At 39.0% G+C, this 25,828-nt stretch overlaps 1 protein-coding gene across 2 annotated transcripts in view; it reads left to right on the forward strand.

The window, feature by feature from the left end:
- astn2 (astrotactin 2) overlaps positions 1-25,828 on the forward strand; it is a 382,265-nt gene that overhangs the window by 64,854 nt on the left and 291,583 nt on the right. For both annotated transcript variants that reach the window (XM_084745505.1, XM_084745506.1), the window contains exon 2: positions 3,010-3,197. In XM_084745505.1, the coding sequence (XP_084601631.1) occupies positions 3,010-3,197 (188 nt within the window). The remainder of the gene's footprint in view (positions 1-3,009; positions 3,198-25,828) is intronic.

The raw sequence follows: 25,828 nt of genomic DNA on the forward strand, positions 1-25,828 counted from the left end.
GAATAGCCAGCAGTTATGGCATTTAAGAATTTCACACCCCACAAAATTTTATCATAAGCTGCAGTCAGCAAAAGTATAGAACACCTCACTGTTACTGTACAAGAGGGAGGTTGTTTAAAATGTACTTTCAGAGGTGCTTTAGAAGGATTTAAGATAAAGTGAATATTGTCATTATTCAGAGAATTATTTCACAGTGAATTTGAATATTGATTAATCGTATAATAAGTTTATTAAGAAAGAAGAAATTTGGTTCAGCAAATGTGAGGATTTATTTCCTCTATTTCATAGCAACTGTAAATTTGATATTTTTGACTTTTGAACTGTTGCTCAGACAAACAAGCAAACTACAGAAAATCTACAGTAACTAAAGTTTTTACTGTGAAAAAATATGGCCCTACTTTATAATGCCTTCTTTGAGAATTGAATTTGATTTAACCATCTGTCTGTCCACTTGAAAGAATACTGGGAGCAGAGGGTATTTAAACATGAATAATTAAACCTACCTTGTAATGCAAAACTTTGTAAACAGCATAAAATCAACCAAACCAAAAGAGCAAAATAAAGTGTGTCAACGACATAAAAAAGCAACAGATGTCAGAAATACATCAGCTGGAGATTCAGTGATTACTTTAGACTTAGAAGTGTCCACTTGGACTCAAGGATGAACTGATTAGACTTTGGTGGTCCAACGTCAAATGTCAGCGTTGCTGTGGCGTCATGTCCATCCCATTCTTGTGAATCTGATGTCTCAAGAATGTTTTGATCACATTTCTCAAACTTGGCACAAATGTCCACTCGGATTCAAGGATGAACTGATCAGATTTTGGAGGTCAAACGTCAAGGTGACTGTTACCTCAAGTAACGTGTTTTTTGCTATAAATAAAGAATTCACACGCTAATTATGCCAAAAGGTCTTCGGTACACAGGAAGTTGCAATGTGGCGATCACAACAGTTCAAATTCAACCAGTCCCAGTGAATTCTGCATAACCTTGTAATTTTGTAACTTTTCCACTAATTGAGCCAAACATCCTCGCCCCACACGAGTTCTACCAATAATAGCAGACCCCTAGTGTTTTGTTTTATTATTCACTTTTTTTTTTTGGCATTTATAGTTTTTGAATTTTTTTCACAGCTACTGAAAAGAACACAAGGTTTGTCATTGACATTTAACAATGCCCCATCCACTTTTATTTTAGAACTTTGTGCTTGTTGTTTTAACTGAGTTTGAGCTGCAAAAAGATTTTGCACCTCCTCATCTGCCTTTTTGGTAAGGTTACTCAGAACTTTTGATGAATTATACAAAAAAAATTGCAACTTTCTTTAGCAATTTTCACTTGCTCCTGCAATTTAATTGCAAAAAATGCCTAAAAACATCACAACATGTATCACAGTTTTTTTTTGTTTTTTTTTTTTAGAAATGCTGCTGTGAAATCAGACATTTCAGACCACAACAATCCCAAAGACAGCCCGCGAAATCCTGGAGGCTGAAGTCTGGAGAGACATGGATGTAAACTGTAACTTGACTGGTTGGCAGAGGCATAAAACTGTGGTGTAATTTCTAGTTTTCCTTATAATGATGCCAATCATTGATCAGCATTGGCCTAACATAATTTCTTACCTGATTGACCTGACCTGATTGAACTTTTAATAACTAAAAAGAAATATGTTATTCTTATTTAATGTTATTAAATAGCTCTGAATTTGCATCTCTGCTGTCAAATTAGAGCTACTACTTTCACCGAAAAAGGGGTGGGGGTATGACACCAGGGCAAAGTACTCCAATAGGCTGCTCTCATATGCTCCCCTGTCCCCGAGGGGCCATGGCACTATTGAGCATAGCTCACATAACCCTCCCCTGCCATCCACGTCCTCTGACCCAGAGTCAGTGGGTTAATAACAAGCTGCACCGAAAGCCATTTGTCATTTGCTACCTGCCGCTGATAGGAGATGTCAGCAGATGTCTATGCCCTTGTCACCCAGCCACATGACAAATACTGTATCAAGCCTCGCAATCTGAGGCTCCCTGAGGCTTCTCAGTACTCCTCTACTGAACAACCACTCCCACTTGATAGCATTAGATTTTTGTGCCGTGATCCATATCGAGATAAACTGGTGATCCCCCTGCTCCTTTTCATCTCCTTTTTCCATTGCCCCATAAATTGCAACTGGCTCAGTTTTTTCTTTTTTTTTTCTTTTGCACACTTTTCTCTCTCCTTTGCTTTTAAATGTTCCCAGCTTTCCTTTGATGTTTGATGCTTAATGCCAGCACCGGCCTGGAGCTAATGGTTTTATATTGGTTGAAAATGTAGGACGATTTATGCAGATACGAAGAGGACATTGAATGGCGAGACAGCGTTTCTACAACTGCTTTGGACATGTGAATTTAATCGAGTCTCATAAATCCATTGTCTTTCCGTTTGTTGAGTTTTTGTGTCTGTGTTTCTCGCCTGACAAACAAATGGATATTAACAGGAATAAGTCTTTCCCATCTGTGACTCATTTTGTCTATAATTGAAAGGCTGTATTGATTGTGATGGCTGGAACATTTGTGATGCTTGCCACTTATTAATTTCAAATTTAGACAAATCTCCGACTAATACCACGGGTGAAAAAGTTGTCAGCGTAAAGATTTCATCAAAGCGGCTAAGCAATGCAATAGCTTGACAGTAATTCTTACAGAGCCAACTCCACAAATGCACAAAATTATGACAGCCTAAGAAGTCTGTCCAGCTATCCAGAGTTCAGGGTTTCTAGTTGCAGCACAGTGTTGATGTGCGCTGAGACGGAGCACTGCACTTGAATACTAATGCAACCTAACAGTCATATTTGAACTTTAGTTTATTCTTCTCAGGCTATTTCAGTGATTTTCTTTTTTTCTTTTAAGGTTTCACATAATAAGGTTTGCAAAGATGAGCTCTTCAGACAGTTTAAATGTCAATTTTTCATGGATTAAATGTTGATCTCACAAACATTTTCCCTTTTTTTTTCTCTGTCCTTGTTCTCTCCAGAGATGTCGGGGACAGGAGAGGATATCTCTCAGGTACACTGGAAGCAACAGTGGTTGGAAAATGGGACACTTTACTTCCATGTGTCCATGACTGAGTCTGAGCTTCTGGCCCAGACAACACAACCCACAGCCCGGGAGCCTGCTCATGTCCTGCATGAACACATGCATCTGCTGCATATCTCAGTCATGGTAAGTTATGGAAGCCTAAGCCTAAGAAATATGGCTGTGGATATACATACAAGATAGAATCAGATAAGAATGAATGTGAGGCATGGAAAATGCATACAGAAACATACCATTGCTGACAATCTGTAAGTGTGACAGCCTCTGGTCATCCTCAGTGTCGTGTGCAGAGGGTGGTTGCTGGTGTTTGTCATAAGTTTGGCACTCAAAAAGGAGTGCTATGGATAATGTGAAGCTTTTTAGTCCGTGTAGGGAAAGGTACTCACATTTTGTGATTGATATTGAGTACATCTTGGTGAAGGGAACACTTGCAGGCAGTGTTGTGCAAGTGGCACATACACACTTCACAAGACTTAGCTCACAGTTAAGTCCGCAGAGATTAAAATGAACTAGTTCACATTCATAGTTTTCAATTTGAAAAACTAAGTTCACAGTCCCCAAAATTTATATAATGATTTCATACTTAATAATGCAAGTCGGTCAGCACCACATATCAGATTCTGTGCAGGTCATATTCACACATATGCTCTGCATCATGGTCACGTCATGCATACAGCAGACACTGACCGTAACGTCACAGCCATAACAGTGCTGATCACAGCAGCACACACTCAGACACATGCTCACATGAAGTCAGTGTCAGCGACAGATTCCAAGAACAGGACAAAGAGAAGACAGACAGTCTGCAACAAGACAGAGCAGCTGACGGTGTGTCGCCAAGCAGAGGCAAACTTTGTAGCTCTTCAGGCTAATGTTAGCCAGCAGCAGACTGCTGTTCACAGACTGACAGTTAAAATCTCACCTCCTGTTCTGGCCGAAGAGTAAACTATGTGTGTTGATTCTCAAACATTTTCTCATACAGACTTGTTTAACTGCTGCTAATGCTGTTTTTCTCACCACAAAGTTTTACTAGTTTTTCTTGTCTGTTGTTTTTTTTTTTTTTTTTTTTACGTCTGTGTCCACACGAAATCACGTGAAATTGCATCCCGCAAAATCTCACAAGATTGCATTCCCTCTAATAAATAATATTAATATAACAAAATAATAATATAATACGGTCTGGCTGTAATCTGGAGCACTTTTGGATAAAATGTATACATTATTTAATAGTCAGTGCTTTATTAAACACCCATGAACATCCAATTTAGTTTTACAAGAAAAGTTGCAAAAATGTTTGTGAATGCTGTCAGTTATTTTTCTTAGAAAGACAGAAAATCAGAATCAGCCAAAATCAGAATTGGCAGGTCAGACCCTTAAAAAAATTGGAAATTGGAATCGACCAAGAAAATTGGAATCAGTGTATCTCTAATATTAATGACCCCTGGAAGATTAGCTGGTGTCCTGAGCATTAGCTAATGGGGATCCCCTAAATAAATAAATGAATAAATAAATGATTTTGTATTATTTGAATGGTCAGAATAACTTACTGTATATCTATAATTATTAGCAACAATTTATGCGTTTTATACTACAGCAGACAGCAAACTTGAATACCAACATGCCATTGAAATTTCCAACTCAGAGTTCTCCAGTTCAAATATAATGCATGAGAACTACAAGCAGATGAAGAGAGAGATGAGATTTCAGAGACAAGTGGATTTATCTTGTCTTTTTCTCACTGTGACAGAGACTCCAGTCTGCAGTGTAGCCCAGATTATACACTTAATTCTGCATGATCAAACAAAGTTTCTTTCTCTCTGCTCCGAGTTTGATTCACGCTTTTCTAACCAGGTGATGACGTTGTGAACTCTCTCAGGAGTCATCAGTTGCAAACTGATTGATTCAGTGAAAACATGAGGATGTTCAATGTATGCCGCTCTTTTAGTGTGGTCATGCACAACACTGCTTGCAGGGCACCGCTGTAGTTGGCGAGGTAACTGCTAACGAGGTGTTTTGTATTTTCATTATGAAGTGGCATTCACTCCCCCACAGCATTTTGTTCACAGGATTGTTCGGCATTCAGTTCAACAAAGAGTTGTTGAAGTTGTGCCAAAGAGTTCACACAGCTGCACCGTGGACTCGTGTCCCATAACCGTTTCCAAACCATTGCTTTTTTGAAGAGCGATTCATTGTCTGACACAGGAATTTTGTTCAAACTGGATGTTGCAACACAGTTATTATAGTTTCCTCCATCGTGGACTCTCCGTTTCCAAGGTCAGCACTCTCAAGGCAGCTCACTGTTGGTCAACAGCATGAAATTGTGCGTCAAAGTTCATCGATGTTGAATGTTGCAGCAAAAGATTTGCATGCATTTTCTTCACCCTTCTGTACCAATCCACTCATCAGAATTATTCCATTGAAATGAATGGATTACACCACAAACTGTTGCAGTTTTAAAGGGCTGGTTTGACTAGGTCTTTTCTCTAACATTTGCAGTGGCAACCCACCACCAGATATGTATGTAGGATCTATTTATAGTGGGTAACTACTGGTGTGTTACTCAGAGTTGCATGTGTTGATGTTCCTGTTAATATCACTTTGTTAGCAAGTGTGTTAAGACACCTTGGTGTGATAATAAGCATGGTCTTAACTCTGTACTGCACCGTGTGTGTGGTGATGTGCTCCCATCGTGTTTGTCCTCCCAGCTGTATTAAGGCTTTTTTTTTTTCACAAAAGGCATTGGAGGTAGTGGTACTAATGCAGCGAGTAATAACCTTGGAGACAAGAAGTCTGGTGTGGAGGTTAAGATCTTCAAATGTCAAACCAGCCTGGCGATGGCGGAGCTGCAGCTGCACAGCTTACGTTGGGATGTATTCCCTGGTACATTACAGTAGTTCTTGCTGATGGGATGCTGTGAGGGTGTGGTGGAGTGTCAACATTTTAAAGTATGTAATTACTAACTGTGAGCAGATGGAGTACAAAGCTGGTAAGGCGTGATCGGTGAGAGAGTTGAGTTTTCTTTTTATCCGTGCTTAAGACGACTACTGTATTCTTGTATGTGTGTATCTGTGATGTTGTCATCCCATACAGCTTTATGACTGCTATATAAGGATTTGCTACTGCTTTAAATCTGCTCAGAATGAAGGTCCCTACACACCCTACCATGCTGCTGATAACTTGCCTACATATTTTGTGTTCTGCAGCATGTTTTCATGATATTTACAGCTTCACAGCTAAAGAGCACACTAATACAATACAATAAATGACAACAGGATCTTGGTCATATTTGATCAACGGTCTAGTTTGACAGTTGCACTGGAAGGACTCGCTGAGAATGACATGTCAATCACACAGTAGCCCCGCCCCAAAAACATACCCTATCTTTTATTTTCATTCTAAGTGGGACCATAATTTACAAAGTGATCTTCACGCTGTTTTGAAAAGGACTTGAAACAAGCAATTGAGACCATAAACTGATTCATAAAATGTTTACTGAGGTCATCAATCAAGCGAGAAGTAGGGTCATTCTGTTATAAGAGTACATAAAATCGGACTTCTTTTTTGCAGCCAATGGAGTCTCAACCTGCTGGGCATGAGGAGAGAATGCAGGTCCAGTTTCACTTTTCAGACCTGGAAGATCCATCCACTGGTTAATATACAGTCTGTGGCTTTAATTGACCATTTCTTTCTCTCTTCTTGCATTTAAAAAATGTATTTGGTTACATCATCTCACCTTTATGAATGTCAAGTGTTTTATCCCTTCTTGTTAACTTATCGTCCTGGTTGTGTTCCTGCAGCTCTCTCCTCCTCTCCAAGTCTCCATTCTCATCACTTCAACCCTTCACTTTCTCTGCAAATTCCAACTTTTCAGGCTTCAAGTCTCTCATGCTTCGCACCTATTCTGCTGTTGACTTTTTCTGCCTCACCTCTCCTTGCACATCCCACCACCTCCTCTATTTCTGTCTCTCCCCTCCTCTCCATATGCGTGCCGCGCTCCTCGCTCTATCCACCTCCGTGTTCTCGGCGATCGCTCTCACCTCTCCTGTTCACAGCCCCGCCTTCTCCTCTCTCACCATCCAGACAGTTTTGGTGACACTTTATTCGAGGAGGTGCACATAACACTGTCATGGCTTTGCCAATAGAAACTGACATAACCATGAATTAAACATTGAATATGACCGCTTTGTAAGTGTCATTTGGTTTATGTCACTCTCAGTGACATAACATTGACACCGAAACTATAGATGTTTGTCATGACAACTTGTAAAATAGTGTAATAATATTGTGATTCCAAAAGTTGCAATTTTGTCCATTAGTTCAACACATTATTATGACTCTGTTTACTGTAATCACACTAAACACTGTTATAAAACCATTTGACAGTTAAGTAACATTTAAACCTAAATGTTATGACAGGATATGTCGTCCATGTGAAGTTGTCAAAACAGAATCTCTGCTGCAGCATCATTTTGCCCTATAAGTGGTATATCAAAAGGCACATATAATAGTTTTAAATACTCATAAAATTGAAATCGCCTTATGCACACACATTTAAATAAATTAACATACATACATACATCCCTTTTCATTCTTTTTCAACCCATTTTTTTTTTTTCATTCTGCCCGTCACTCTTGTAAATGTGTGAATATGAGTATGTGAAAGATACAAGTTATGGGTTTGGTAGAGGTATTATTTTAAAAAAGTTGATGTTTTATACTAATGTATTACCTGTGTGACCTTATTATCTCCAACGGCAGTGAGATTTTTTCATCGGTGGAAAGAGTACTGAAAATCTACTCAAGTACAAGTACTGTTACATCACTATAATATGACTCAGTTACAAGTGAAAGTACTGGTATTAGAAAAATACTCTTCTCAAAAACTAACTAAAAACAGTATCAGTTACTTTTTAACCGCTGATGTTTAATCAGTCCCTCCAGGAAGCTGCGATGTTGATGATTCATCAACATGAAATCTGCATGACCGTGCAGTTTTTGTCCAATCACTGCAACTTTTCTGCAACTTTTACAGATCATTTTAGCTTCCTGTGAGTTCTACCAATTATAGAAGCTCCCCGCGCAAATGTCATACATGTAGGTTTCAATGAACCGACTCGAAGTTTAATAATTTATTATTATTTGTCTTTTTATGTCTTAATTTTGTCATACATACTGAAAAGACTGGTACTGAAAAGTTGGGCTGGTCTTTGGTCACTGTCACAACTACAAACCTGTCCCTGCTGCAGCTTTTTGCTATTTTTTTTTCTTCACGTGTCCTGGTTTTCATTGTTTGTGATCAAATAGATGAAAGGTTTGGAGATTAATTCAAATTGTAGTGAGTACTCGATTATGATTTTAAAAATAACTAAGCATTACATGCTGATATACGTGCTGAAGTACGACTAAAAGTACATGCTTGAAAATATACTCATAAAAGTACCAAAAAAAACAACTTACTTACAGTAACTTATTTCTAATTAGTTATTTTCACCCCTTGGATTTGAGGATTTTTTCACGGCAAACATTTTGACTCGCTTGTTATAGTACAAATGGTCGCACAGGTGTCACTGATATTATTAAAACTGGCTCTGCACCTGAACGCACCACTAACCAGTTAACCAGTGGGAAGCTGTTTTCTCCCGGGACCCTGGCTGGAAGCAGAGGCAGTATTTCAGCACCACACTGCTGAGCAATAAAACAATCTCAGCATGGGATTGTGGCAATTTTGACTTGTTTAGGACAGATCTAACAGCCTCTTACACGGCAGAAATAACGCAACAACAGTCAGTATGATGTCAGACTGCCTCTGCTCTCTCTCCCTGTCTGTGTTGCTGCTCCTCCACACACACACACACACAGACACACACATACGCACACACTCAGTGCAGAGCTCAGCGGAGGGAGTGATACAGAGTTTAGGATATATTTTCCACAGTGTCGATAAAAAAAAGAGACCAAGTTATCACTTGTTGAACAAGAAGAACACAAACTCTGCCTGCAGTAACTTGCTGCTCTCTCTGGTCTGTCATACGTTTCTCATTATGATAAAGTGCTGATAGTGAACTTGCATTATCCTCCAAAGCTGACAGATTGTTGACAAAAAAAAGGAAGGACTGAGATTAGCAAACAACCTTGTATTGTTTTGTTAAGGCGGGTAAAGCATGTTTGCACAGTTAAATGTTTACATAATGTTATTCAGTTTATTCTTATCACAAAATAGATTCTAAATCAAGCCAAAGCCATGCACAGTTAATTGTTAATGTTACTCTATTATCAAAGCCTGTTGTGTTCTTGACCTTCATTTTTGATTTGCAAAGAGTTTTTGCATATTTCTCTTAAATTAAAAGTGTTTCCAAATTCACATCTCTGCCTATCCATACAATAGATCACTGAGTTCTCCACACTCCTCCTTCAGTCTTCTCATTAGAATAAATTTAACTACTGAAGCTTAATGAAACGAGAATATTGGTTTGTCAACACATTAACAATGAGACCATTAATATGTATCTAAGCTCTCTATTCCAGGATTTTATTCATAACATCTTATATATGCACTATATGTCCTTCTGCTTAACATGGCCACATATACGTTTATATTAAAGCCAAATTTGACCTTTCTGTCAGGGACGATTCTATACATCAGCCATGTGGAATAAATCCAGTCTCCATTCTCTCTGCCATCTTTTATATAACTTTGTTTAAAGTATGCAACATATTTTTATATAATCTGATTATTGTTTTGATGTGTCCATTTCATTCTATAGATTTTTATCACGATACCAGGATTTTAAAGTACAATGCTAGAATAAAAAAATAATACTCGATACCTTGATATCACAGCAAAAAGGGGAAAAAAGTCCTAGACACACAGGAAAGGATCTTTTGTTTCTTCTTTTTAAAAATTAACAACCTACACACAGCGCTGTTAGAGAAACTAGATACTAACTAGATACTATCAACTGTTAGTATTGCATTGTTTTTTATATTTACAAAGTATTGATACTAATATATTTTTGACAAACATATTTTGCTTGCCTTCTAAATGGTGACCAGTCCGGAGCTACCCTTTTCCATAGGCGTGTCCCGGCTTGGTTTTGACTCAGTTTTGACTCACGTCGGCCCAGCATGCAGGGATGTGCGTCTGCATTACAACAGAGCAACCCACTTAAAGGTGTGTCCTGTAACCAAAGACGAGTTCAGCTGGAGTGGAGTGATCGTAAAACAGCTTGATTTCCTATAAATCCTTCACAATAAAAGTCCCCTGTTATTTTGTTGCCTGAAAGATTTTATTATGAAGCAAAATCTGAAAATGTTGGGCTTTCATAAGCAGTTAACAAGACTCCGAAATATCAGAAAGTAAACTTGAAACAGTAAAATGAAGCAGATATCTGAAAGCAGGAGAGAAACTGAATTTCAAACAACAGAAATTTAGTTAGACGTTACTGAGAGCTGAACACACAGACAACCTCTTTTTCTTTGTTCTCCTGCAGACACACACAAGTTCAGTCTCAGCACATGCTTGTTTGACAGAGAGAAAGGCGGCTGTGATTGGTTGGCAGCAGTCAGCGAGACATCACCGCAGCCCGCTTGGAGGCAGGTCTGGCCCGCTTTGGCGCCCCTCCAGAGAAAGTCCATCTTGGGCGCGACTCTGCACAGCATTAAGCATCAGAGCTTTAACAGTGGTAATGGAAATGCAAATCACCGCGGCGTGGTTTGGCTCAGTGCGGCCAAAAGTGCCAATGGAAAAGCCCCAGGTGTAGCCTGGCTCTCAACCAATACCCAGTGGATGCTGAGATAAGCCTCTCGTCTCTTCAGACAAGTAGCAGAGCAAACCATTATACAAGATTTGTTGTGTTTGCTATTGGATTAATTAATTATAATATTGTTATAATTATTATAATAATTAATGATTATTGCTCCCCTCTCTCTCTCTGTCTTGGTAGCATCCCACTGTCCTCTGCTCCACATTCTCTCATACATCTTTATAATTAGATACTGCTGTTTCCTTTATGCTCCTACCCCTCTCATCTTCAACCCATATCCTTGATTAAAGAACACCACAGCTTCTTTATGCATACTGATAGAGCACAAAAAACTTTCTTTGCTCTGTAGCACTACAGTGGCAGCAGAAACAGGCTGTAAACACAACACTGACTATTATCACCTTTTGATAGGGCTTGTTAGCAAACAGCTGTCCATTTGCACATCCAGGAAATACGGAGCAGGATGAGCATTTGTTGGAGTCTTGTTTCTGCACGCCTGAGAAATGCACGATATTCGTTCTTGTTTAAAGGCTGAATATGCAGGATTTGTCAGTTGCTGTTTGTAAACGTACCAGTCAAAGTCGGCTCCTCCTCCCCTGCTCAGCGGACAAGAGAGACAGGAAGACGGTGACTGTTGAGAGAGATAGGGAGTAAATGAAGTGAGGGAGTGAGAACAAAGCACATTCTGAGGCAAAATTAACATGCCCACCCTTCCGTAAAACCCCGGATTTTGATTGAAGGCAGCCAAAATGACCTTCTGTCTCCGTGTCCTCAGTCTGCTCTGTGTGTGTGTGTGTGTGTGTGTGTGTGTGTGTGTGTGTGTGTGCGTATAGGTGTGTGTTTGTCTCTGTAGCTCTCACAGACAGAGAGAAGAGATGACAGCGAGACAGAGACAGAGACGTAACGGCTACATTTTTACCTCATAAGCCATACGGTGTTATTTGCTGGGTGATACACACCACTGCCCAAAGGCTGACGCCCAGAGGCATCACAAACACAACAAAAAAGCAACAAGAGGAGAAAAATAAGAAAATACAGACAGACAACAGGATTTTTTCAGATACAGACACCTCTACACACTTGTAGTGGGTCATAAGTGATGATTGACACACATTGTTTCTTTTTTTTTTTTTTTTAACAACCCCGATTCCAAAAGAAGTTGGGGCGCTTTGTAAAATGGTTTACAAGTCCCTTTCCACCTAAATTTGAATTAATAGAGTATAAACGGAAGATATTTAATGTTCACAACCTTACTGTTTTTTTTTAAACAAATTCCTGCAACACACTGACACACACTTTCCTTTTGAGCTCAGAGCGCCTTTGAGAACTGAGGACACTTATCGTTGAAACTGAAAGTGAAATTCTTCCTCATTCCTGCCTGATTTGGTCAACAGTCGGGGGTCTCTGCTGTCGTATTTTGTGCTTCATGATGCGCCACGCAGTTTCAGTGTGAGACGGGTCTGGACTGCAGGAAGGCAAGTGTAGTGCTCACACTCTTTAACAACAAACACAACTGTTGCAAACACGTGCAGAACAAGGGTTGGCGCTGTCTTGCTGAGATAAGCAGGAACGTCATAGGTTCCCCCAAAACCTGGATGTAAATTTCAGCATCAGTGGTGCCTTTACAGATGTGATGGTTACCCATGATGCCATGGGCACTAACACAACCACCAGAATGAGTTCATATTTACAAAAAAAAACAATCAACTTTATCAGTTTGAACACTGAATATCTTGTCTTTGTACTGTATTAAACTGAATATAGGTTGAAAAGAATTTTCAGATCATTGCATTCTGTTTTTATTTACATTTTACAGAGTGTCACGACTTTTCAGGACTGTAAGAAAACAGTAAAAGGCAAGAAAACCTAAACAATAAGCTGAAAAATGCTGAAATGCTTCATACCGCAGAGAGACACTGGAGAGTCAGATGATGATTATCTGTGGATTTGTTATTTCTAGTGACCATTTTAACACGCAAGCGGTCATGTGATCCATTGTTAGATTGAAAATATTGATTACAGCTGCCTGAAACATAGTTTACATTCATGCGAGTACACCATCTTGTGGTTTGGCATCCATAAAAAAAAAAAAAAAAGACATTGGCGTATGAAATGCAAAGGAGGAGGGAAGAAGAGGGGAAGCATATCGAGGCAGTCAGAACAGGACAGAAGGTGTGGTGGTTGGCCTCGTGGCCCCAAGGTGTCTTCTGGCTCTCTGAGTGAACATCATGTCTGATGCTCTCAGCTCTGGCCCGGACTGAAGTGTGAGCACTCTATTCTTCTGGCATTGAGCTGTCAGTTTCTCACTCACTCAAGCAATCATTTTCCCAACTCCTGTCTGCTTTTCGCTGTCCTTCCCCTGCACGGTCTCTCCGTCATATGACAAAAGCACACAAAAACAGGTATCGGTTTGAGGTTAAATTGACAACTGAGAGCGATTTGGTGGTCAGATTTATCTTACAATAAGCCACACACACCCATAACCAACTGTAGTTTCTTTTATCCTTGTAAAAATGTATTATTCTTGCAACTGAAGAAGTTATCAGAATTATGGCTGCAACTAACGATTAGTTTCTTGTCCTTGTTTTTGTTAATCTGCTTTTTCTTGATTAATCAATCAGCTGTTTGGTCTATAAATTGTCAGAAAATGTCAAAAAATGTTAATTGGTGTTTCCCAAAACCCAAGATGATGCGCTGAAATATCTTGTTTTGCCCACAACCCAAAGATATTCAGTCTACTGGCAAAAAGGAGTAAAGAAACCAGAAAATATTCACATCTGACAAGCTGGAATCTGATTAACTGATTTGTCAATTAATTTAATAATCAATTCGTAATTGATTAATCATGGCAGCTCTGATCAGACTCAACAGCCTGTTAAATATTTCATAGTAGACTATTCCGTGGTTTTCTGTCATTGTGCTCCATGTTTTCATAAAAGAAGAGCTGCTGTCAATGCTTGCATCAACAGAAGTACAATTCATAGAATGGTTGACGTTGTGTTGACATCTGCAGACAAAATATTGGACTTGACAATGCATGCATATTCATGCTTACAAGGACATGTTTACCAACCAAAGGGATGCTTTTCTTTCACACACTCCATGGCCTTCCACAGTCCTTGTGGTTTTATATCCATAGGTCTTCAACAGACAGATTTCTTTTGTTTGCTTGTTTTTATTTTTTCAGACTCTTATGTAAAAACTTGTCATTGGTTCTGTTAATTTCAGTGAAATGAAAATAACGAATACGTGAGCTTCTCTATTTTCAACATCCTGTATATTGTAGGGATGGCTCAATACCACTTTTTCATGTCCAGTAGCGATAACCGCAACCTTGAGTATCTGCCAATACCAACACCAATTTAATCTGTTTTCCATCTCTTAAACAACTAAGCTGTTAATAATACCTTTAATGCCATCTGAAAAACATCATGTGCAAACTGAGAAACACGTATAGGAACACAAAGAACTTTTATCCAAAATAATCTGTTAGTTAAGCATTTATGTTTAGTTTAGGCTAGTGGATCAGATCATGTCTGATTATACCACCGCCACCCAGATGTCTGATCCAGTGATTCTGACCAGTATCGGACCGATGCTGATTCTGAGTATTGATGGGCTCATCTCAAGTAAAAAGCCGTCGTGACCTTTTTGACGCTGTGATGGGGAAGTGAAAATATATTCTGAAGGCCTAAGTTTAGATTTAATCCCCTGCAAACCGTTGTTCAGAAGTGACCACGTATGCAGAGATGCTTCAAGTTTCTAACACATTGGTTTTTATGACAGTTTTGTACTCTATCATTCGTTCCCATACCATTTCTCCTTCCTAATACTGATTCCTACACCTGTCTCACTCTTCAGCTCTCTTTCTGTGAGAGCTGCAGAGAGAGACACACACACACAGACAGAGCAGACTGATTATAAAGACAGGGTGAAAGATTGTTTCAGCTGCATTAAAAAAAAATCAGGTGTTGTACAGTGTGGGCATGATAATTTGTGTTTTAAAACGTAACTGCTGTGAAACACTCGGAAAATAACATCTTATTTCTCTGAGTCACTGCTTTGTTTTTGCTATAGCCGCTCCCTCACTTCATGAACTCTTTCTGTCATGTGGCGAATAGCGCTGCTGCGTCTCTTCTTTCTCGTTCGCTGAGCCGAGGAGGAGGGGCCACCTGTGAATGGTGCGTTTGCAAACAGCTGTTTTAGAAAGCCTCTGGGCTCCGGCGTTTGAGCACAGATCTGTAGACCCCAGCAAATAACAGCATGCAGTTTGTTAGGCTGGGACTCTATAAATATGCACATTTGCAAACAGCATAGAGCTGCAACGGTCAATTGATTAATCAATTATTATACTAATCACCAACTGTTGTGATAATCAGTTAATCTTTCTGAGTCATTTTGTAAAAGAAAATATCCAAATTCTCTTCAGCTTCCCAAATATGAGTTTTTTCTTTAGTCCTCTGTGACAGTAAACTGAATATCTTTGTGTTTTGGACAAACAAAACATTTGAGGATGTCAGCTTGGGCTTTGATCAACTTTTTTCACCATTTTTTAACATTATACAGACCAAACCACTAATCAATTAATATCAGTTCATCAAGAACAGATTAATTAATGATGAAAATAATCATTAGTTGCCGCCCTACCAGCCTCTACCTTTAACAACATGTCAGAAAATCTGTATTTTAAGGAGGATGTCATTTCATTTGATGCTTTGCTTTGCATTGGTATGTATAAAGTAAATGACAGTGTGTGCATACAGTGTTTAAGACACTGTATGTATCAGCCAAAGTTATACTTTTAAATAAAACAGATGAAGGTCTGCCTTTGCAATGACATAAATCTTGTCCAGAACATTTGGTCATATTTCACAAGTCAAAAATGAACCTGGGTTGTCAGAGTGGAAGGTACATGCTTTGTCTTTTCTAAGTGAAACTATGACCCACTTCTACTGTAAGTGTGCAGTGGAGTCATTGCAACATGTGCTACACTCTGCTCTGAGGCTTTTATCTGAAAAAAAGTTTGATTTTCATTGTTTCGCCGAAATGATCACACACACTTCAGCAACCGTTGCAGGGATTTTATTAGTTGTGGCTGGCTTTTTGTCAAACTGCTTTTAGTCTTTCCTCTGCTCTTGTTGATTTGTACCTTTGAGGGATGTTCAAGCGGGAGCCAAAATGCAATTGTAAATCATTGGAAGGGTAGTATTCTATATATCAGTATCGGTGAAGTACTTCATTGCTGTTCACTGCTGTCTGTCACTGTCTTAACTGCAGCCTCTGACTCTGTGTTGATAAGTAAAATCGAGTGCTTGTGCTACCGGGTTTTCTTCATCATACATTTGCAAAAATGGGAACATTAGAGGCAGTGTTATAGGAAATCTACGCTCACACACACACAGAGTAATAAGTCTGTTAACACTATTCGAGGCAAATATGATTGATAGAATTTAAACTATTTCAGAGAGAACTTTCACAGCTCTGTAGAAAGAAAATGAGAAAAAAAATAATGTGATTCATGGAATTATTAACATCTAACACCAGACAGTTTGCCTGCAGAAAGGAGTCACACTACTGGTTTGATCAGACCTCAGAGATGTACTGAAGGAGCCCTTAAACAAAGCCCCCATCCCCACAGCTAAGACAGATCACAGAGAAAAAGCAATTTTCTCCTCTCAAAGCTACCCCCCTACACCAGAAACCATCCATGATGCACAAAGCATGATGCAATAAAGAAAGTTTTTTTTGGGGGGAGAAAGAATTATAGGTGAGATATAATTGCATTCCCTTCTCATCAGTACTGGGAGTGATAGAATGCAGAGGGAGTTTGAATATGGAGTTCAGAGGAAACAGCAATCAGTCATATTGTGTGTAGCTCTGTGGAGGATTTTTCAAACAAATGGCATGTTTGAGTTCACAGGGAGGACAGGTAGTATTTTACCAAAATGAGATGCAGTAAAGGCTGGCAGTTCCGAGCCTTTCATACGCCACGTTATGGAACATAATCATCTATTCCCTGAGATCTGGCTGTCTGTAGGACAACACAAAATGGAAATTAGTCATGTGTCATTTGCTATCTGGACGTTATGTTGAATACACTAGTTAGCCAACCAAAAAACAGGAAATAAATGACTGAAAACTAAAACATTTCGTTTTCGATTTCAGTCTGGCTCATTTCTTATAATTGAGCATATGCCAGGGGTTGATTTAATATTCCTGAATTCACACAATGTGCAGGGAGAGCTACTATTCTTATCTCCATACTGATAGATATGCATGAAGATACAGTGCACCCTACACGGTTGAAATGGCGTCCTTATAATTAAGCAGTCAGTGGTGATATATGATCATCAGTGTAGTGGGTCATCGAGGCATTTGAGGCAATTGTGGCTCCCGTGGAATCAGGGGCTACAGAAATTAATTTTCACCATGCCCCGGCACAGGCAGGAATAATGCTACTGCGGGTGAGAACTTTTTTTTTTTTTTAATTATTACATTACATTACAGTCCAAGGGAGTCATATTTTAATTGCTCTGAGCTTTAATTGTTTCAGTCACCTTTTGGTTTGTAGAATTTGACACACGCATGTTATTGCGCCGTGAATGCAAAATCAGTGCTAATTAAAATTATTGGTAGCCAGCAGAGTAAGAGACAGACTCGGAGTGTTTAGAATTAGGGATTATTAGAAGAGTGATTTGCCATTAATAAAGCTGCTATGATACATCGCTGCTCAGTATGCATCACCAGGCCCATAGCCAGGACTTTGGAAATACTGAGCTCATGAGTCCTAGCCGTGCTAAGGGGAGTCTGGGATTTGACCCCCTGAGAAATCTTTGAAGATTATAGCATATATCTTAGTATAAATCTTTAATGCATTTTGAAAGTAACAATTAATCACTCAGGACAGCGGTATGTATACAATACATGGTTTTGCACAAAGAGCTGTTCAGCTTTCCTTGTCAAGTGATGCATACCAACTTTTGTTCACAACACATCATAAAACTAAGCAATTTGTCACTGTAATTCAACATTTTAAGAAATATATGTATTAAAAATTTTAAGACCCAGGAAAAATACATGACCTCAGTGTCCTGAATGGCAGCTACGGGCCTGTGTACCACGTAAATTATATACGCCACATAAAAGTTTTAAGTGGCAGATCAAGTCTAAGTCTCGGTATGCTCATTCTTTGTGGCACATATACCACAAAAAAAGAGTAATAGCTCTAATATCCTGTTTTCCTGTTGATTTTAAATGCATCAGACTAGTTTTCAGACATCAGACCATCGCTGTTACCGCATGCTGTGCTGGATGTGTATGTGATTTGGGAAAAACACAGATTCTCATACCCCAATTAGGACAGCCTCATCACCGTGTAATGAGATAATATCGGATAAGATATTCTTAATGACATTGGCTTGTGAGGGATTTTATATAATTCCTTTGCTCTATTACTGTTGATTAACATTTACAAATGCTGAGGTGCGTTACATTATACCATAACCACTGAAACAGTAGAATTTGGGAAACACATTCTCATTGTCCGTTGTATGTAATGATAGCAACAGTACCAGTATTATGAGTTTGTGCATATTGTAGTTTTGTAGTTTTAGACACAGAGCAACATTTGATACTTACACTTCTTTTTCTCTGTTTTGGTGTCCACCGCTCCTGGGGAAAATATCTGGATGTGCACTAAATTTCTGCTAACTTTGTCAGTTAGTGTACAATGGGATTTTAAGACTTTTCACTAAATCACAACTGCTTTGAGAGCAGTGAGACTGTGGGAAAAAACAGTATGGTTCTGGGCAGTGAAACCAAAAAGACACTAAAACAGTACAAGCAGCACCGCTCCTTTTATAGTCTCCTTACCTGTGGTCATAAAATTAATTAGTGGCTGGATTCGTCCTGGTCCAAGAGGCTGTGAATGTAGATGGCTTTTGGACACTGCAGGAAGGAATTCATTGTCACTTCCTGTCACCACTAGGTGGCACCATGAGTATGTCCCCTGATTGTCATGTAAATATGTTCAAGGCGGGACTACTATCAAAACAGTTTTGACAACAGACAACAGAGTTTGGTGTAGTTCGGACCAGTTATACTGAAGTTATAGCAATTTCGTCTTTCGTAGCGAGACATCAACGCCACACCAGGCCACACCCTTCAACGACAGCAAAATCTTTTAATAATTCAAAATGGCCGACATCCTGTGGGGTTTAGGCTATGGCCCCAAGAGACTTTTTTGGTCGTGTAGTTGTGACATATGTGAGTGCTGATTTTCATGCATGTTGGTTACACATGCCGCACTGGCTGGGTTTAGGGGGTGTGGTCAAGCCATTTGGCTACACCCATGGGTGAAACCTATTTCACACTTAAATTTCAATTAAGATTGAATTTTGTGCCAAATTTGGTGAGTTTCTGAGTATTCTTATAGTATAAAAAGGTGATCTGTAATGCAAAATGATAATAACCCATAATAATATTAATAATAACCCAAAAAAAAATAATTTATGTGAACGAGGGAACAATCTAGTATTGTATGCGTAGGCAGGGAAAGGGACATATGCTCTCCTCCCACATCATTACAGGGAAATACATCTGTAACATTTAAATGGAGTCTGTGAAAAGACGTGTTAGCTGAAAGCAAATGTCAGGGATCTAAGTTTATATCTCAATAGGATTCTGCAAGATTAATGTGTTTTGTTTTAGTAATCTGAAATTGAAAGTATTCATTATTGTTATTTGCCCGTTCACCAGCAGAATTGTAATCAGCACTGGAAAGTGTTCCTGACCACTCTAATGTGAAGTGAAGAGCACTCTGAAAAAGAAATCCTGAATTGTTTGGTCTTTTATTTAATTTTCTCTTTGAGCATACACTGTGTGCGCTGCTTAGAGTGAAAGGGCAGTATTCTCTAAGCTTCAACATCAAAATTATTTTAGTCATCATCTAATTAGTGTAATATTTATTGTTCTCATTTGGGTTTGCCATTTATTGGGTTTTTATGTGTCCTTAAGAGGCTTCCTTTACTATGTTGCGCTGAGATGCTGTTAAAGTTCCTTCCTTTGAATCCAGGTTCTCCTGCATTATTTCACAGGATGCTTAAGAAAAAAATATTAATAATAATGGTGTTATCTAACAGTATATTTTTGGTACAACAGTAAAACTCTTTGATTACACTGGAATTGATTCCTTAGTGAAAATGGCATTCTGCTTTCTGCTCTTGTCGGCAGTAGACAATCAAACATTAACTCATAATTATCAACCTCAAAGAAGTTTAATTATTTTTTTCTCGTCAGATCTGGAGGCCTGGTTTTCTTTATTTTCTTTTATTCCGAGTCGAATGAAATAATGATAAAATCTGAATTAATGATTCTTTCCAAACCAAATGTCAAAAGAAAATGGAAATATAAATTAAAAAGTCAAATACCACATAACAAGAAGAGTGGAATTGGTAAAGTGCAGATCCCTGCCAGGCAGCAGATGGTGAAGCACCTACTGCAATGTCACCAGGCACAACCAGCAGAGATTTGCAAACTTCTGCCAACATTAACATGACTTCCGTAATGGCTTCACCCGTAAAAACATAAAGGTGTAAAAGTTTTGAATCACAGAATGTAAACAAAAAATTCAGTCCAGTAATATTAAAGATTAGCTGCACAAATTTTATTTTCTTGCCCATGCTGATGAGTTGAATATTATTTTCTAGAGGTACGATTGTTTGATATAGCTGAGGCCATTTCAGTGCAAAATTGAATCCTTCTCGATTGGACCACTTGATTCCCTGTTGAAGGAAACGTGTGATTTGCCAACTGACCCAGACTTAAAGTGATGATGTGCCTGAAGTCCAAAAACACATTGCCACTGCAGCGCAGCAGCATGTCATATGACACTTATCATTTGACGCCCGAAGCAAACATCAGTCATGCTCTGGCATGTTTTCAAGTAAAACATGAGTTGCTCCTGCTGAGTATGTTATTTTGCTTGATTCTTCACCCGGAGAGAACAATCTCACCGCAGGATGTCTTTTTAAAATCTTTATAAAACCTTTGCTGTGGGTTGTAAATGCCTGGATTCTTTTTTTTACTCCAGAGCAGGCTTCTCCTCGTCCACTGTGACAGCTAAAAGTCTGTAGAGATCCCAACGTGACACCCAAAAAGATGTCAAGTTACAGTAGCGAAGATGTGCCAAAAACCCTGCTCTTCTGCAGCATTGACGACGTTGGCACATGAAGACAGAACACCATTCTGTCTCACACCCTGATGCATGTATCGCTATCAGTAAAAAAAGATAATTGGACCATCTGTTTCCACGTCTCACACGACTCTGGTGTCTTTCGGACTTTATGTCCCACAATGTCAGTAAAAGTTTAGGAAGTTTTCAGGCAGGCTGACCATCAAACATAGTGACAGGACCTAGCCATTATTGTTGAATAAATTCAAAACTTAATTTGCAGGGAGCCACTTTGAATTAAATACAATGGTTTTAAAGTGATTAGTGAATTTAATATTTATTCTTTTAAATTGACTTTTCTTAACTCAAATTCAGCTTTGTTCATTCAATTTCAGCTTTCATGAGCATAAGGGACTTTTTCCTCCACGGCTGCCAACAGTGGACTAACACTCTTCACTTCGCTAACGTCAAGACATGTGGCTCGGTGCCTTGCTTGTCACTTCAGACAATGACCAAGTCTTACTCTCCCCAGTCGGGTGGAAGACTTGCAAGTATAGCGTATTAATTGCAAGCATTGGGCTGGGAAGATTGGGCGTGCTGGCATTTAACCAACATGGCACCGTAGTCTGGCAGCTATGTAGCTGTCAGAATCGTCTTCGGCTATTCTACAGCTGCAGTCTGCCAAGACAAGTGCACAGTACTGTTCCCGAGTTCACTGTACATTGACGAGACATTTTAATCTGTGACAACCCAACAATATCCAGGGCCTTCAGCTTCCCCCTCAAGCTCTCCTGCTAACCCACTGAATGCTGCTATGAGGAGCAGCCCTGAGCTCCCTCTGATGATGAATCTCTTGCCTTCTGTCCACGGGGCTTATTTGTTAGTTTAAAGGGGTTCCCCAGTGTTCCCCGTACTCTTTCTGACAACTGAGGTCTTCTCAAAGTCAACCCAAAAAGTATGTACTCATTCTACACATAAGCATTCTCTACTGCAACTACCACCTCCTCCAACCTGCTAGAATGTCTCAGTAACACTATTTGAAGGGATGTGCATAAGACTGTCATTACACTGTCATAACCATGTCATGACCATGGCTTACTGAGCTAACAAGCTAATGCAGCTACAGATAACAGCAGGCAACGGTTACCCTACTTTAGCAGCAACTAAACCAGTTATCTGTGCATCAGGTAAAGCCCTAAGATAAATCACCTGGTACTGTACTACACCATCAAACTGGCCTTATAACATTTAATGACATCTTTATGACAAGTCCAAATGGCACCACTTTAGTTGAAGTCCAGGAAATTGTTCAGGACCTAATCATCAGCAGACAGAGCAACCACACGAACCAATGGAGTGAATTTTAATAATCTCAGATTCCCGTCCCCGTCCTGCTAACCCACCTCATAAGAAAACTTCACCAGTGACCCTGAGTATGGCTCTTTTAAATGTCAGATCTCTTTTAAATACGATTTGTATTATTGACGACTTGATTTTAGATAATAATATTGATTGCATGTTTTTAACTGAGACCTGGCTCAACACGGATGGACCGGTTGCACTCACTGAAGCCTCGCCACCAAACTACTGTTTTTCAAACTCATCCAGCAAAGGTAAAAAAAAAGGTGGGGCTACAACATCCATCCACTGAGCGTCACTTGGCTTTAAACACATTACATCTGATGAATACAATAAACAGTCCTCCTGTACTGTGCATGTGTTTACCACCCAAATGATGTTCCTCTTTTTCAGAAGTTCTCTCAATCATCCACACTAATTATGACAAAGTTATTATTTGCAGTTTGCACACAGACAATCAATCCGACTCTTGCTTCAGAGTTTTTAACTTTACTAAACTGTGTGAATTTCATCCAACTTGTCACTCAGCCAACACACAACCACACTTTAGACCCGGTGATAACCCACAACCTCTCTGCACGTTTTTTTCAGTGGTGGTTGCAGGCATTTCTGATCATTTCATTTCTTTCTTTCTTTTTTTTTTTGTAAGATTTTATTTTGAGTTTTCATAATACATAACAGAAGACAATACAAAACAAGACTTACACCAACACACATATTCCCATGTGATCATCTCTCTCCCTTCATAAACTCAAATCTTTCCCAGTGAAACGATCCTTTAGATTGTAACCAATAGTCCACTTATCCTTCAGTGTAACAGCAGCACCAGAAATGAAACAGATAAGTAAATGAAATAAAAGAAAACCTCAAATCAGGTTTGAGTACATTGACCACTCTTTTTCCTCTTGTCTTTGTGCGCTCAGTGCTGGTAATATTTCTCCATTTCTGTGTCTTTCTTACTATAAATGGTTTTATACAACAGGATATTCAAGAATCTTACTGCTGAAGTGGCTGTAAGTTTTATTGAGCTTTTAAGTGACACTTCTCCAGACGTTTTACCTTTGTCTTGTGTCTTTATTGTAGGTAGTTTTAACAATAAACTCAGATCAAGTCTTGATAAAGTTGCACCACTAAAACTGAAAAAGATCCATCCCCCCGTTGGAGAAAAAAGAAAGAAAAAAGAGAAATTAAATTAAAGAAAGAATAAAACTAATGATCAATTATCAAATTTTCTGAGTTCAATTCAATATACTATCTACAACAAAGCAATTGAGCTTGCAAGACAGGCGCATTTCTCTTAATTGATCACTGACAACTGGACCAATCCAAAAATTCTTCAGTTTTTCAACCACTGATCATTTAATTAATCCTGTTTTTATGAACTTCAACTCAACTAGTACAAAACCAAGGTCTTAATTTTTGGTCCTGAAGCTCAAAGAAGAAGAGAAGCGCTGGTGCTAAAACCCTGTCAGCATGTGTTAAACCTCGGAGTTATCTTGGACTTAGTTTTGAACCACATCTTAGTAATATCACCAAAACTGGGTTTTACAATCTTAAGAACATTGCCAGAGTGTGACTGTTTCTCTCTCAAGCAAACACAGAGACACTGATACATGCTCTTATTACCTGCGTAATGTTCTACTTTCTGGTCTTCTAGGAAAAAACACAGCTCAGGCGCAATTATTACAAAACTTGGCTGCACGTGTGCTGAACCAGAAAGAGAACACACATTACACCAATTTCAAAGTCTCTGCACTGGCCTCCTGTGTGCTTTAGGGTTGATTTTAAGATCCTTTTATTGGTTTATAAAGCTCTTAACGGTCTTAGTCTATTTATCAGATTTCCTTTTATCGTATGAACCCTCTCGAACCCTCATGTCTTCTGGTAGTGGCCTTTTAATTATTCCCAAAAACTCACGGTGAGGCATCCTTTCATTACTGTGGTCCCCGTCTGTGGAACAGCCTGCCTGAAGACCCGAGGTCTGCCGATAGTGTTGATATTATAGTTATTTATACATTTAGTCTGTTTGTTGTAAGTTGGTACTTTATTTATTAATTATCTTATTTATTAATTTCTATTTCCTCTTGATAATTTCCTGTTTACTTATTTTCTACCCACTCATTCATTGATTGATTGATTTACCATGTCTTTTTATTTTGAATTTGAACATTTGTTTATATGGAAAGTGCTCTATCAATAAATTCTGAGTGACACAGTATAGTAGTCTATGTAATGTAAATATAATGCCATCTCAAATAATGGCAACTTTGCATTAACATTTATATAAATGACTAAGACTTCTTCATGTTCAACACAGGTATCATGATGTGGTTATGACAGTGTAATGACAGTCTGCCCATCAATTCAAGTAAAGTCTTATTATTGTCTCTTGAAGTGATGAATAAAGTTAGAGATGATTGGGACCTTTCTTTTCTTATTTGAAACAAACAGAGTGAATATATGTCTCTGACCTTGCAGGTATTGAGTTTCAATAAAAGCCTTGAGTCCATATTCAATGCCAAGTTACTCTGTATGCATGTTATGTTGTTCTGCATGTATTGCATCATTTCAACAATCCATATGATAAGACAGCGTTGGTGGATGAAAAGTTTAGATGATGACTTCCATCAGGAGTAACAGCTATTGATGATAGCTTCGAGGTGTTCTTCAGCAGGCTGTGTGTTTCTATGTTCTCATCTATTTTTTTTCTTCTATTTCTGTTCCCGTGCCTCCTTGCATGGTTGTTCATTACAGACGATCCGTGATGAGCGCTGCGATGTTCAATAAGAACACACAGCAGAGGATATTCCCTCTGATAAAACCCCTCCAGGCGTCCGAGTCGCTGATGTGTCCATCTGTGTTTTCTAGTCCTGCTATAGATTTTAAAGTGGGATCCTTGTCTGGCGGCTCAGCGTTCTCCAGGAAGGTGATGTACTTCAACCTGCTATTAGGCGCTCACTTAAAAAAAAAAGCAGTTAGTGTTCTCCCCTTTCTACATCATGCAGTCACATTGGGGTGACCCTCTTATCCACTGGGACTTTCTAAATGTGCCTAGTTGCAGGAGTGGGTCTTGGTGTCCCTATTACGGGCGTAGTTCCTTTTGGTTCTTGGTGGAAGTCATAGGGGTCTTTCTGAAAGACTCTTTGTCCTCTCGCATGAAACTCTTTTACCTTGCATGTCCCCATAAAGGCGAGCTTTGGGGTGACATCAGAACTTACCATGCAGCTAGAACAAAGAATCCAATGTGAAGAAAAAACATATGGTTTATATTTTATTATTTACTGTTCCTGCTTTCTAATTTGCACAGTTAAGCTTAACTCTTGCATTTACCACCCCCATTACTAATATGTGGAAGCCGTAGGTGACATGGGGGAGGATTCTCATCTCTTAATTGGCTCCTTAACACTTTGTGAAACACACTTCATTCAAACTTGTACATGTAAAACTCACCCAAACCATCTTCT

This window comes from Lutjanus erythropterus, chromosome 20, assembly GCF_056507025.1.
Source record: "Lutjanus erythropterus isolate fLutEry1 chromosome 20, fLutEry1.hap2, whole genome shotgun sequence".
NCBI classification, from domain to species: Eukaryota; Metazoa; Chordata; class Actinopteri; order Lutjaniformes; family Lutjanidae; genus Lutjanus; species Lutjanus erythropterus.